Below are 14,305 nucleotides of genomic sequence, written 5' to 3'. Positions count from 1 at the left end.
CTACTATAGAAATAAAGTTGCATGGATGCTTAGCCTATAGACTCTAGAAGGCCTTATGCTGCCTGCAGACTAAGTTATACATGGTCTATATATATGAATGCAGTTAAAAATCATGAAGAGGAACAACTACCTAGACGCTTTCTGCCGTCCATAATCTTCTGAAGATTTAACTATGAAAACATGTTCCCTACTTGGTCAGCTGCGTCACTTTCTCAATGGGCTCACCATTTCTGGAGAGTTTCTTCCATTATCACCACTCAATAACCATCCCCATAATTTCTTTGAGCTGAAATCTTTCTCAATGCTGTTTGAACAGTTCTGCTTAGGCTGAGCCCATGGTCAACTGCCACTGCCTTTTTGCCAACATAGCTTCCATGTCATCATTACCAAACGATTTCAGTCTTTCCTCTAAGTTGTTGCTGCAATGTTCATGGCCTTGATTGTTTCTTTGATGTGGTCGTTTGGAACAATTATCTTTCCAAACACACCTTGCAAAGTCCTCGCTTAGTGAAATGACTGACAAAATCATTGGAAATAAATTGCTGGCATTACTTACTAAATGCTTTGAATAATAGACTGATTTTACACAAAACAGTTCCATGAATTTTGTAACTGCAAGAACGAGTAAGATAGCAAGTGGCTGACTGATTGCGTACAACAACAGCCTCACCTGACTCCATAGTCGATAACAACAGGGTTCTTGGCAGTGCCAGTGATGCCATCATGGTGCTGGAAGAGGCCTAGGTTCTGGCGTGCAGTGACTAGGCCATTCATCATGCTGTTTACCAGCGGCATGTAGTCATTGGAAATGTAACCCATGCGTGCCCATACAAGGGAGAACATGATCTCGGCGCCCCTGCAGAAAAAAAAGAGAAAAAATGAAGTCCACTGAAATCCCAAGCATGTACATGACTGCTGCTCGGCATCCTATAAGATGACATTCAGCAAGAATAAACTAGCCTGACAACACGTTCCAATGCAAAGTAGGTCCAAGCAGGGTGCGTTGACTTCATAACACGCACAAGCAATGTGTGTGTACAATTCACTTGTTCATTTGTCTTTCTTTACTTCATTTTTTCTAGTATATAAAAATCTAACTCAATCTAACTAAATTGTAAATGACATTAGCTTAAAATTATGACCGTCATTTACAATTTATTCAGTCAACTCCTATTAACTCAAACCTGACAGGACCAATGAAATTGATCTAATTAAATCAATATTCAGAAAAAAGCTTAGAACACACCGCAGATTAATTCGGCAGTATTTGCTTAGCCTAACATGCCCCCGAATCAAGCGTGCCCACTTTCTATGTGTTCAAAGCAGAAAACTAACACAGAAATTACCTTAAACCTCCTAAAGAAAGTAGAAATATAGTATACATCAAATTTTTTCAGCAAGAAAAATGGGCAAGGGTCTACAGTCCATGCTCGTTACAACGGACTTGCGTACAACAGTTTTTGATATAACAGACAATATTTTAACCTTAGTTTGCTCTACCAATTTTATTAATGCAACGAAGTGCAACCATGCTACAACAAACTATTGGCTACAGCGGACGAAATTAGCGCCAATTTTTGTCAAAATCAGGCATATAAAACGGACTTTTGCCGTGTCGACAAGGGTTGGCAACCGACTTGCGAGGGTCAACTGACGATCGCGGCTCAATATCGTGTGGGCGAGGGAGGGAGGAAAGCGGGGCGGGAGCGCGCCGTCATTTGTGCGGAGGCAAGGCGAGGGAGAGGTGTTTACTCTGGTGGCTGCTGTTAACGGCGTGGCTGCGCGGGCACCGTATTTTGAAAGCGATCTGCGATGTGGACAAAGTGTGCCCAGTGCCGGTAGCTTCGTGTGGGCTGAGTTTTCGACGTTTAGTTCGCATTGAAGCGAGACAGCAGAAAGGTCAATTCGCTCAGTGTTGCTAGCGCGCTTCCTCACCGTTTCGACAGCGACTTCCTGCGGTCATCAAGCAAGATGTGTTCATGTTTATCTGCGTGCACGTGACATGGTGCTTGTTAATTTAGTTAGTAAAAGCTAATGTTTACGCCTTTATACGGATGCTAAAACTACTATCCTTACTTCGCATAGCTGTCTACTAATTTTTTATCGCAATCAATGCTTCGCCTTTCGAACGAAATTGCAACTTCTTCTGTTTGTTTGTTTTACTTTAGACGTTTGTCACTCACTCTTTGCAATAACGTCGTTACACACCGTGACCAATGTTTCAGAAATGAGGCATTTTGGGTATTATATACTTCAGATAAAACAGACATTTTTTGCCGGATTACCATGGTCTGCTGTAACGAGTAGACTTTAATATGTGTTGCCCCATAGTGACTGGGTTCCTAAACTCTGCCTCACCGCAGCGCATTAGTGTTATGTGGTAAACCATACAAATGCCCCGAAGGCAGTTTTGGTTTTGTATCTGATTGCACTGCACAGGCAATCTTCAACACAATTTTCTTTTTTTTTTCTTTTTTAAGAAAAGGCACGAAATTGGGTAAATACTGTAATTGGACATTGTGAGCTATGGTTACTGCTTGAAAATCTTCCAAGGGCAGGCCAGGCCGAAATAGGTGTTTTCGACAGGGGATGACGTGTTTAACACATTCACTGTCCCCTAAGGTCCACCGAGACAGATGCCACTAAAGGGGTCACTACTGGAGTCACCATGGGAGTCAGCTGCGTGTGTGCTGACTGGTCAAGTTTAAATTATGCGGCAAAGGCCAATTTTAGAATAAAAATAACAAGAGTTTCAACCCATAGAAATGCACAGGCGCTGGGACCTTCGGTCGGGAACAAATTAACTCAAGAATCGAACTAACTGAAGCTGAATTCCTGGAAGTCTACTGCGTTTACGTTTTGCTGTATAACTTTGAAAAAGGAAAGTAACCTGCTAGCATATTCTGCACAAATAAACTTCAGATGAAAACTTTCAAGGCTTTACACAAGCAACCCGGCACAACTGATGGCAGGAAGCATAGTTCTGTACATACAATTTTACTTAAGCTGCTGTTGCTTGAATGCATATGAATTTGCACAAAATTACAGGAAAAGTTGAGTAGCTCACCTAAGGTGCGCCTCTACGGTTCGGTCCATGTTCTTGTAAAATGGTCGAGACGTGTAGTATCCACTCCAGTAGTTGTCATCACGGTCAGCATAAGTGAAGAAATCTCCGCTCAATGATGGAAAACCTATCGGCATGTTGCTGCTGTCCACTGTGCTCTCAGCACGAAGTGCTACAAAGTAGTCTTCAAGGGTGCCAAACTGTACCTGTTAATACCGCGAAGAAACACTGCAATTACAAAGGGAGGATGGCCAAGGAATACGCTATTTATGATAAGTATTATGTTTTATTTTAGTCTACACAGTGCATTAATTAATTTGTACATTAATTCAGCCACTATGTAAGACAGCATCCCTGACAAGCAATCATCTTGAAGAAATGAAAGCAGTGAAAACTGCAGAAATTTTGAGTGAAGGCAGTAAGAAAGAATGTGGACTTTGCACCAGTGGAAAGAAACAAAGGACAGTGAAAGTAGGATGGGAACAATTGAAATGACTTATAAATGACAATTTCTGTTTGTCACCTAAGTCTAACACAGATGATTCATTCAAACATTCGTGTCACACTCACCATGCAACAAAATTTCAGATGACCCTAAACTTGAGTACTCAATCACTAAGGGAAACCAAAAGAAATAGATAGTGTAATACTACTGCTCAATCACAAGTCCAAATCGATGTGGAACGGTGACGTGGACATAGGCCTCTCCCTAAGATCTTTGATTACATGCTGCTGTCCTATATCAATCATATCCATTTTGCAGATGCAAATTTTCTAATCTCACTAGTGTATTCCCCTGCCAACCTAAACAGCATTCTGTTTCCTTTTGTTTACTATAATTGACCACTGTTATTCTGCTGCTCACACTATGCGACCTGTCACACTTTGACTCCCTCATCTCAACTAGAACATCCCATTCACTTTCAATGTCTAACCCATACTGCCATTTCTTCACCTCTCAAGGTCATGCTTATCACTTTCTGTTTCACAAACTCTGCGTAGTATCTAGCATTCTTTCAAGTTATCCAACACCCATTCCAACACTTAGCTGCTACAGAAGCAATTGGCTGATACCTCAGCATGTAGACGTTCATTGGCATTGATGTAGTCAAAAAGCTTCTGGTAGTTGTTGAACTGGTTGTCCCATTCTGAAGATTTATCGAATCTGAAGTCATCTCCGAGCGGCACCAGCACGACGTGTGTGCGGAAGAGTAGCGACTTCTTGCGGTACTGGTCCAGGAGGAGCATCGCTCTGTGGGAAAGCCAGCATAAATGAAATGACTGTCCTTCACAGCTGTGCAGCAGGACTAGTCTGGAACACTGTCGCTAGTTTCAATTTTGTTTCACAATTAAATTCGTACCTGCTGAAGGAGACTTAGAAATGAAACACACAGCAACAACTTGTCACCTTGAGGGTGCTCAAAAGCGCTCAAGTTAGCGAAGCTCTACGTCCCAAAGCTGCACGTTAGGATAAGAGACACCCTGTACTGGTGAGCTCAGGAGTAACTTCGAGCACTCGAAGACTTTTATTAAAACACACCTAAATCTGAGCACATAAGCATTCATGCATTCTAACCTCATTGAAGCTTTAAATATTTTAACTATGTTTAGAATGAGCCTCTTTTCATATGATAATGCGCAGATTGTTAATATTGAAGTGCAATGCTTTCATTTTTTTTATACACCAGCCCCATATGCATACAATATATTTTAAAGGGCACCTCACCAGGTCTGGCCATTTTGAGTTGTCAAGCGCAGAGCATACAATGCGCACCAACGATTGTGTTTGCAAAGAATTACATCGCTACGCACCACAGAAAGGCCCGAAATTTAAATCCGAATGCTGTTTCCCTCTTCGCTCGCGGTAAATCTGCCCGGAGAGGGACGGTGACGTAGTCGGGCTCCTGCGCTTACGTAATTGTGTCCACAGTGTGACGTCGCTAATGGCGACACGCGACTTCGAGAATTATTCAAGACATCTGTTATCTGTGCGATCTGTTGCTTGAATGGACGAATTGAAGTTTAGAGAAATAATAAAACACACAAACGGAATGTCTGCGTGTTTTTTGTTTTAGTTCGCACAGAAGCAAGAAAGATGTACTTCCGCTTCATCTGCTTGTTCCGACGGTCGTGTGGTCGCGTGCGCAGGTACCGAAAGTATGCCATTTTATACCGTGTTCCAGCAGCGTGATCACTTGTTCTGCCTCAGTATTCGTGTAGCAGTGAATTATACTGCTAGTCATGTTTCCTTGTGCTCAGCGTGCAAAATTGTGTGCTGCACGAACGAGACAACAGCTCGTGCGCACCGCAGTCAGTGTAAATGCGTTGCGCAGAAAAAAAGAAGGGGCAAAAAAAAGCAAGGAGAAAAAAGAAATGAAGGCGGGGCCTGTGACGTATATGTCACGCGATCCTCGAGGTCTGGTATAAGAGAATGCAGGGAAGGAATTTCGCTTGCGAAGGCTAGACAGGGCGAGCGGAGAGAGCGTCTTGCTTGGCAGTGGAGCCTGCCTGCTGAAATCATGGGTTCGCACCACTGAAATATTTCTATCTCAGCTATTAATGAATCGATTTGAAAAATTTTTGCATATACTAACCAAAATTTGCTATGGGGCCTGGTGAAGGGCCCTTTAATAAGCCGAAGTTTGAACTCTTGCAAACAACAGAGGAAATACCAACAGCAATTTGTTATTGCACAATAAAAATTCTGAATGACAAGTTTTCATCAGAGGCCATTTTTTTTTTCGAAACAGAGCAGTAAATTTCATCTTGGAAAATTTAGGGTCAGACAATGTGACAATTACTTAGAGGCCTTCGATATTATTTTCCAAAATCCATATGTTCACACCGTGACTTTGACAAGATGCCTGATATTGTCTAAAGCCTTACATTGAGTAAATGTATCCAAATAGTGTGTTGTAGTTAATATCTTCGAGCAGTTATGACTATAGTAGCTATTAGTCAAATATGTGTTGAAATGATTTAACACCAATAAATTGCAACATATAGTGGACATTTCGTAGTTCAATTTGAGAAGCTCTGAGGATCCTGCTCATTACCTTATGAAGTGGCTGATGACTTTTAACGAAGGATAATGCTGTCACATCATTATCGAGAAACAAAGCCACAATATCATTTCAATGAATCCAGCCTAGTCCTCCATAACCATGAAAAAGCCAGAGCTATAAATTTAAGGCAGAAATTCCACACAAGAAATTTCTGGCTTAGAGAGACACTAAAGCAAGATATTAAGTCGAGCTAGATTAAAAGATTAGGTTTCTGTGATAGTGAATTAGTCATTTGCAGTGAGAACAGAGCTTTTGTAAGTGAGAAAACAACAAAAATGGATAACCAGAGTGGCATGGCCTATATTGGACTATGGTCTCTGTCAAGCAACGTCAGCAGTGGACGATTCACAGAGGGCGGCAGAGAGAGATGTCACGTGAGGGTTGCAGGGCAATTCAAATAGAGAAGCAGCAGTGGGACCTATGGTGGCAATTATCTATGCAACAAAGTCACATATTGGTGCACAGAAAGTGATTATAGACTTTTAGGCTAATAACCTATCAACCTAATAGGCTTAATATTTTACTTTAGTGTCCCTTTAGATGTTTCTGAAGGTCTTCAAGAAATCTACAGGAAACTGTGAAGGTTGGTCACTAAAATATTTTCCTGCGGTTGTCACCTCCTAAATTGAAGTTATCTTCCTGTCAAAAGGAGGCCCACCGACAAGGTGAAAACATAGGATGCACAAACCAGGAGAGAGAGAGAATAAGTAGAAAGCTTACCGATCAGCTACATTGTGGTCAGTGATGGTCACAGGGGGCACTTTCCAGGGACAGTTGATCTTATTGCCCGGAAGCCGTTTGAAGTCGAACTGGCAGCAGACCTTGGGGTCAGGTCCACACGTGTGTGGCACATCGTAGCTGTAGAATGGCATCATGTGGCACAAGATGTCAGTTGTCTTGTTCTGATCTGTAGCCAACGTAGAGGAAGAGGACTATCACAACAGGGCAGCTGTTCGACACTTATTTGAGACTTAGAGCAAATGAATGAAAGGGAGCGGGCAAGAGCAAATAAAGCCAGCTGTTGTGACAAATTCACCCAAGTTCTATTTAGTTACATTGCTAGCCTCAGGACCCAAAGTAAATTAGAAGGGGTGGGCACATATGAGCGAGACACAACAAGAATGTATTAGTGTATGCTCGATTACCAATAAAAGGTAATTATAGCTCTGAAGCAAACTATGTGTCCCATTATTGAAATGATGGACAACTGACCATCAGCTATCACGTTTGCACAATGACATAGTTAAAAAATTATATTCAGTTTTGATAACAAAGAAGAGGTAGGAGGCTGCTTGATGCATTTTCGTACAGCTTAGGTAATGCCTTTACTGGCCACATTGACAATGCTGTTAAGGAGCATTACATGCAACATTAGATTGCACTGGCATAAGCAGGCTTAGTGCTGCAAAATAACTGCCTCGCAAACAAACTCAGAACAGTGCGTTGCTTTTTTTACTCTGGCACAGCCCTAACCACCAAACAATTAAAACAAAAAAAGCTCGAATGACCAGAACAGCTTATACAGATGATTAGAGGTCTAGCAAGGAATGTCGCTGGAGCCAACGTTTCAGCAAGGGAACTTGTCTACGTCAAGAGGATTTGTCGAAACATTGGCTACGGTGACATTCCTTGTTGGACCATTGCTCATAATATAATGTCAAGCCTCCACTTTCCCGAGAACTACTGTCTTGTTCAGCACAGCTTATATAGCACACAGCAGCAGTACCTGAACCATGGCTCACACAATATACAGCTTTCAAGTGCACACAAAAAAAATGTTTGGATGAACAAATTCCAGTTGCAAATGTCTTTTCGAGAAAGAGATTATTTTCGCAGCACTTGGATCAAACTAGTAGCACATCATGCAAGCCTCAATTCCTGAAGCCTGTACCATCCTGCTTTACATTTTGGCTATCACGAACAATACCTGGGAAATAAAATGTGCCCATAAGATGCTAAACTGGATAATTGACATGCTAAAGGAATTCTCAGAATAAACCTACTGAGGAAAAGAAAGCTTCTGCAGCATTAGTCGCCAAAAAACGCTGCTCATTACAACTCATTGCTCAATGCAATGGGTACACTAAATAGAAGTAAGCCTTCTTCATGTAATGATCATGACGGAAAAGACACACACCCCAAGGCTGACGCCAGATAAACTCAAGCGCTCTTTGCCGAGCCAGATATTTTTTCACCGAGTAGTGGACTCTCTGCACCACCATGTTGGTGAAACCCATTCGCTTGAGAAGGTATGGCATTGTAGAAGAAAGGCCAAAAGGATCAATGGCCCAACCATTTCTTGGCCGCACCCCTGCGTTTCGAACAAGACAAAATAAAAGCACTGTAAAGCCATTATATAACATCTAGTGCATCTAGTCAGTGTAACACTACTCCAGCACCTATTAAATTATGTTTCTCTCTCTGTGTAACATCCAAATGGACTCAGTGTGTTAACACCTAATGCACCAAGATGCAACTAGTTCATATGATGCAGTGCATCTAGTATGTCTGCCCAGTGCACACCTAGTGCGTGTAAAAGTTCCTGCCAGCGAACAAGAGGCTTCGTCAACCATTAGAGAAGGGTCACTTTCTTGGTTTTATTTTCTTGGACTACAGACCGTCTCTCACATCACATGGGGGTGGGAACTGAAGAATAAAGGCTAAATGCACGCCTATATATGTACCATTTTTGCGAAAAGTGTACGGGCTATGTTGCCTGAAATCGCCAGGTCGTTTACAGGCTATTTAAGGGAGTTTCTGCTGCACTAACTCTCATTCTAATTCTAACCTCATTTCTCTCTCATTCTAACCACGCAGTGGTCTGGAGCGTCAGGAGTGCTACCACTGGAACCACATCACATAGCCAAACAATGTATACAGTGAAGGCATAACCCATATACTTTTGACAAAGGCTTTGCCATGTAAGTTCTATGGTCTGGATTATACTTATAAGAAAGTAAATCAATGAGAGCAACATAATAGAACTCCCAGTCACAAAATTGATTGGAATATTTAACCCCACAAGGCCCAATATATAATAATTTGCCACATTGAGTTTGATACGTCAAAATTCTGAACGAAGTGCGGGATACTTAATGCAAAGTTCATAGTAGTGTATTTGATATGGTGGAATGAATTTTCAGAAAACCACCAAGTAATCTTACTAAAATAATATTTCGTTAGTTCTTTTTTTGTATTAATGTACACAATGGGCAGAAAGTGAGGAGAACAAGTTTTTTTCTGATTTTTATTTACGTTGAATAGTGTTTCGTCTTTATGGAGCTAAGACAGTGATGTACTATTAGAAATGCTATTAAAGAATACATCAACTAGAAAAAAGTAGCATGAAGAAATTGGAGATGCTTGTACATATCAGCTAATGTATAAATAAGGCATGACAATTAACAAGATAATCAAAGTGGAAAAATATGTGCTGCATTACTCAACTCACATGTACAAAGTAACCATTTCATGAACAGTGCAAGTTATTTTGAGATGCAGCTTGCATAAGTATGATGCTTCCTTCTGCCAGGGAGCCACAGGTTTGTGAACCTGATGCTCCAAATTTTTTCAAACGCGATAATTTGTCACTTCTAAAGCTTTTGCGAGTCCTCAACAAATATCTGCTCTTGACAGTCACCGTAAATAATAATTTTACTCAGAATTGCAACAAATTTAATTCATGTTGCTTCAGCAGTTGCCTTATGAAGGCATTTCCGTGTCTCACAAAGTTTCAAATATGGAGTGTCCATGACTGTACACATTACATCTTCCCTGCTTGGTACTTTACCTAGGTTTCGCTCCACCCATTGGTGTCCCTCGACCATCTGTTCCAACATTGCAAACACGTGCGTGTTGGCTTCGTCATTCATCACCCAGCCACCCGTAACGATCTCCAGTTGACCAGACTGCACATAACTGCAAAAATGTATTGCACACACATGTGCCAAATGCCAGCACCAGCTACAACACAAATATAGTGTCAAGACTAACACACAACAATATTATGCAGTTTTCATGTCAGGCAGCTGGAACACCTGTGCACATAATGAGCAAACAAGCTCTCATGGTGATGAACATTGGACATTAGACTGCAAAAGAAAGGCAAGTATTTGACACTATATCGCCATATTTCTTTTTCAATGCATCACTCAAACTAGACTTTTCCTTAGTAGTGCAATTTCTAGTGCATCGACAAGAATCTGCAAACAACTTTTTAAAATATATTTAGTTATGGCATGGTACTGGCTTGGAAGACCAGCAGTTAATTCGAGTAACGTTGAACGCAACAAATAATAAGCAAAAGGAAGTGCAGTAAGGAACAGCAGAGAACCAGATGGAGTGATTCAAGTGAATGATGCTGGCACAACATGCAGACAATTGCTGTTGTCCTGCAGTGTGATAAATTTGGAAGTCCCTGTAATATTTCTGATTAAATCTGCCCTCCAAGTTTAAAGTACTCATATATTACCTGAGATGGTTGTACTCTTGCATAAGGAAAAAAATAAAAGGCATTCAAGGACCTATGTGGAACATCATCTGTTATTTTAGAAGCAAGAACACACAAGAGAGACGAATTTTTACAGACTAGGCCATAAAAGAATACTGCATATCTAGCCATTCAGAGCACCATGCTTACCTCCGCACTTTGGACTTGACGTCCTCACTTTGTTGGTCAAACCAGTGAGAGAGGTAGGAAGTCTCGGCCCAGATGAAACGCCGCCGTCTGTCCACACCAAGCTTAGCAGCCATATTATCCAATATGTGTCGTGTTTGGTCCAGGTAATACTTATCGAATGTCTTAAGCCAGCCTACAAGAACGACAGACAAACTATAATCATCAGTAAATCATTGCCACACCAACCCAGCTATGCTTCTACCACTTTGACAGTGCCTAAATGCTCAATATGGTGAAAGAAATGTATAGAAAACAAGGAAGACCTTTGGTTTGCCAGCACTGCTACTGATGACCCGCTGCGTGATATAGATGTAGTTGCTGTCACATGTCACTACTTGTTGCTGGGCTAGTTAGTTCATATTTATTATGGTGAAGATGATGCGGACCAAAAGGGAAAGTGCATTACAGATGCTCTCTTCCGTCTGGTAGTTTCATTCGCACCATAATTTAATGTCACACGCTATGTGGCCTTTAAACTTTCATCACAAACAGCATATACTGCATGTAGGTGTTCATCTGGAGTTGATTGTGAAAGTTTACGGAGCATGGGTGCCACCAGAGAACTAAATATCAAGTGAAAGCAGATGCGAGTGTGACTACGACAGCACAGTGTTCAATTCCAGATTGTCCATTGAACCTGAGAGAAGTTAATACTTTGTAAACTGCTGAAAATTACTTTATATGCTCCACAAGTGGGAGTATTGAAATTGTGCAGAAACAAGCGACACCTCCTAGCACCTGTCTGGCTAATGGAAACTTGACATGCAGCATGTACTAATGTGTCCAACACAGGAGCTTACAGTGTTTCTGAGAATTACCAGACCTTATCTGGCGTTACCCTCCTTTGAAGCCACCAATTCGGCAGTGCAACCAACACAGGAAACAATGGACGTACATAGGTCTTGACAAAGATGCCCTCGAATGACTCCCTCTTCCCCTAAACCTCTTGTACTATTAATCTTGGAGCTAATTTGTCGTCATAAGTTCACCAAAAGACAACCGCCTTAAACGTCCAACTTGAGCCTTTAACAGGCGTTTCACAGGAACAAAACATTTAGTGCACTGCAAATGACAAATTTTTGCAAACACGATAACAGTTGATGACTAATTAGTGACACAAACACCTCCAACCACTGTTTAGCACATGCACTAAAGGTTTCTCTGATGTACGTGAACCTCAAAAATAAACCCTGGATCTGCCCTCTAGTAAATAGATATCACCATTATGAGCTTTAGCTTCATACCTGGATCATTGTGGGAATGAGGGACTACAAACACCCTGAGTTTCCGGTCTTTTGTCCACATTGACTCCTCATACTCAAGTTTCCAACCTTGTTTCCACACCCCACCATCTGGGTTGTCAAATGCTATCTTCTCATATAGGTCATACACCTGGTGGGAAAGCAAAAGACAACCAAATATGTACATGATGGTTTGCTTGGACACATATTCATAATGCACAGCGCATGGTGCACAGCCAGGTATAATAAATGTTCAAGTAAAGAACCTCAGATGTGTGCATATGTGAATGGCTTAAAAAAGTCATACATAGTGGATTTGTGCTTCAACTCCAAGCAGTCATCTTTGCGGGGTGCTCCACAATGCTACCCCATCATCCATTATGCTATACAATAAAATTGCTTTGCCACTCTGCCTTCCTAGATGCATCCATCAAGGTATGAGGGTCATTCAACAAAAGACATTAAATTATTTTTAAAATAATTTATTCAGTGAATGAGAAACATTTAACACCATTTTCCTACATCTCTTCCACACTCAATACAGGTTTGCAACAGTGCCTGAATTCCTGCGGAAAACAACAAAAATTTGTTTGGCTGTGCAACTAGTTATGCACCACTCAGTGTACTTCATCATCTGAAAGACATTTCTTCTCCAGTACATCCTTGAGCAATCTAAACATGCAATAACCACTAGGTGTGATATCTTGTAAGCAAGGAGAATGTGGCAGAACATGAAAATGCAGGTCTTGAAGGGTAACAACTGTTGTAGCACTTCAGCAGCGATGTTGTTTCCTTTTGAATTGACATAACATCCCCGAAATGCCAACCCCGGAGCATAAGTTTGTATTTGACAAACAAACAAACAAGTCACAAGGGGTTAAATACAGCAAGCAGGAAGGCTGTTTCAGCACAGTGATGGAACTGCATGCAAAAAAGTCATGCACTGTCAATACTGAGTGCGTAGGGGCATTATCGTGATGCAGAATGCAGTGCCCATCTCTAGACAAATTTGGTCAGATGTGGCACACACAATCTTTCAACCACTTCAGGACCTCCGAGTGGAAAGCTGCATTGACAGTTTGACTTCAGGCACAAACTCATGGAGCACAATTTCACGACAGTAAAAAAAACTATCAACATGACTGATTTTCACTTTGTTCTTCCATGCTTCTTTATGGCCCTTGGCTCATGTTTCTTTTCCCCCTCCTTGCCCTGTACTGCACTCAGTGTTGGATTTATAAATCCAAGTTTTGTTGCTGGTGGCAACTCTTCGCAAGAATTCATTAATGTCATATGAAGTTTTTCAACCAATAGAACATTCTTTTCATTGCAACTTTTGCTAAGGATTCAGCAGTTTGGGCTTCATCTTGGTAAAAAAAAAACTTTTTTTAATTTCCAAATTTTCAGTCAGAATTTGGTGAACATAAGATTTTCTTAAACCAAGTGCTTCTGATATCATTATAACAGTCATTCGGCAGTTACTGAGCACAAGAAAACAAACACAATCAATGTCTTCATCTTTGCAAGAGTTGGAAGGACGTCCCGATCTTGCATCGTCTTTGGGGTCCTCACGTGGGCTTTCCGAAAAAGAAAGCACCCGCTCAAAGACAGTTTTTCCTTAAGTTTAGGGCATCCTTTCTATAGGCCTTTTGCAACATTTGATGGATTTCTTCACCATTCTTGCCCAATTTCAAGAGATATTTCATACTGATCCTTTGTTTCACCTGTTCGTCGAATTCCATTTCAACAAAGACTAAAAATGGCTTGCACAAAAAGTACATGCATAACATTCTGCCTTGTCATACATAAGTACGGCTTGTACTAGGCTTGTACCAGGCCCTTTGAAGCTGAGAGAGCGGCAGCGCTACATTCCCTCGCATATTTTTGCTTAATCGCTGCATAGTTTAATGGGACAGACCTTGTACAAATGGACTGTTAGGAATGCAATGTGTATAGAATAGTACCAGAATGAGACTGACCGATAGAAACCTGACAAAACACCCTTGAGCATGAATGATATCACAGCCAAAGAGCTGAGAAGACCAAAGAAACAATAAGTTGAAGTTTATTGTGTTAATAAAGCTGGATACATACAAAGGAAACAAAGGACCAAATCACCGATTGTGTCTGTGAAAGAATGTGGCATATCTCAGTAACAGCGAATGCAAAACAGCAATGCAGACTATCTGGTTGCAATGCAATATGTGGTGCAGCTGAGTGATGTGATGCCCATCTGCAGACTGAAACAGTGACATCG

The 14,305-nt window shown here is 41.2% G+C and overlaps 1 protein-coding gene across 2 annotated transcripts in view; it reads right to left on the bottom strand.

Annotated features, from left to right (window-relative positions):
* Nucleotides 1-14,305, bottom strand: part of alpha-Man-IIa (alpha-mannosidase 2) — a 65,730-nt gene that overhangs the window by 27,819 nt on the left and 23,606 nt on the right. For both annotated transcript variants that reach the window (XM_075692618.1, XM_075692620.1), the window contains 8 exons: nucleotides 12,052-12,199; nucleotides 10,769-10,940; nucleotides 9,920-10,047; nucleotides 8,267-8,440; nucleotides 6,850-7,036; nucleotides 4,139-4,316; nucleotides 3,068-3,270; nucleotides 671-856 (listed from right to left, as the gene is read on the bottom strand). In XM_075692618.1, coding sequence (XP_075548733.1) covers nucleotides 671-856; nucleotides 3,068-3,270; nucleotides 4,139-4,316; nucleotides 6,850-7,036; nucleotides 8,267-8,440; nucleotides 9,920-10,047; nucleotides 10,769-10,940; nucleotides 12,052-12,199 — 1,376 coding nt within the window. The remainder of the gene's footprint in view (nucleotides 1-670; nucleotides 857-3,067; nucleotides 3,271-4,138; nucleotides 4,317-6,849; nucleotides 7,037-8,266; nucleotides 8,441-9,919; nucleotides 10,048-10,768; nucleotides 10,941-12,051; nucleotides 12,200-14,305) is intronic.

This window comes from Dermacentor variabilis, chromosome 5, assembly GCF_050947875.1.
Source record: "Dermacentor variabilis isolate Ectoservices chromosome 5, ASM5094787v1, whole genome shotgun sequence".
Lineage (NCBI taxonomy): Eukaryota > Metazoa > Arthropoda > Arachnida > Ixodida > Ixodidae > Dermacentor > Dermacentor variabilis.
This window is presented reverse-complemented; position numbering and strand designations above follow the sequence as displayed.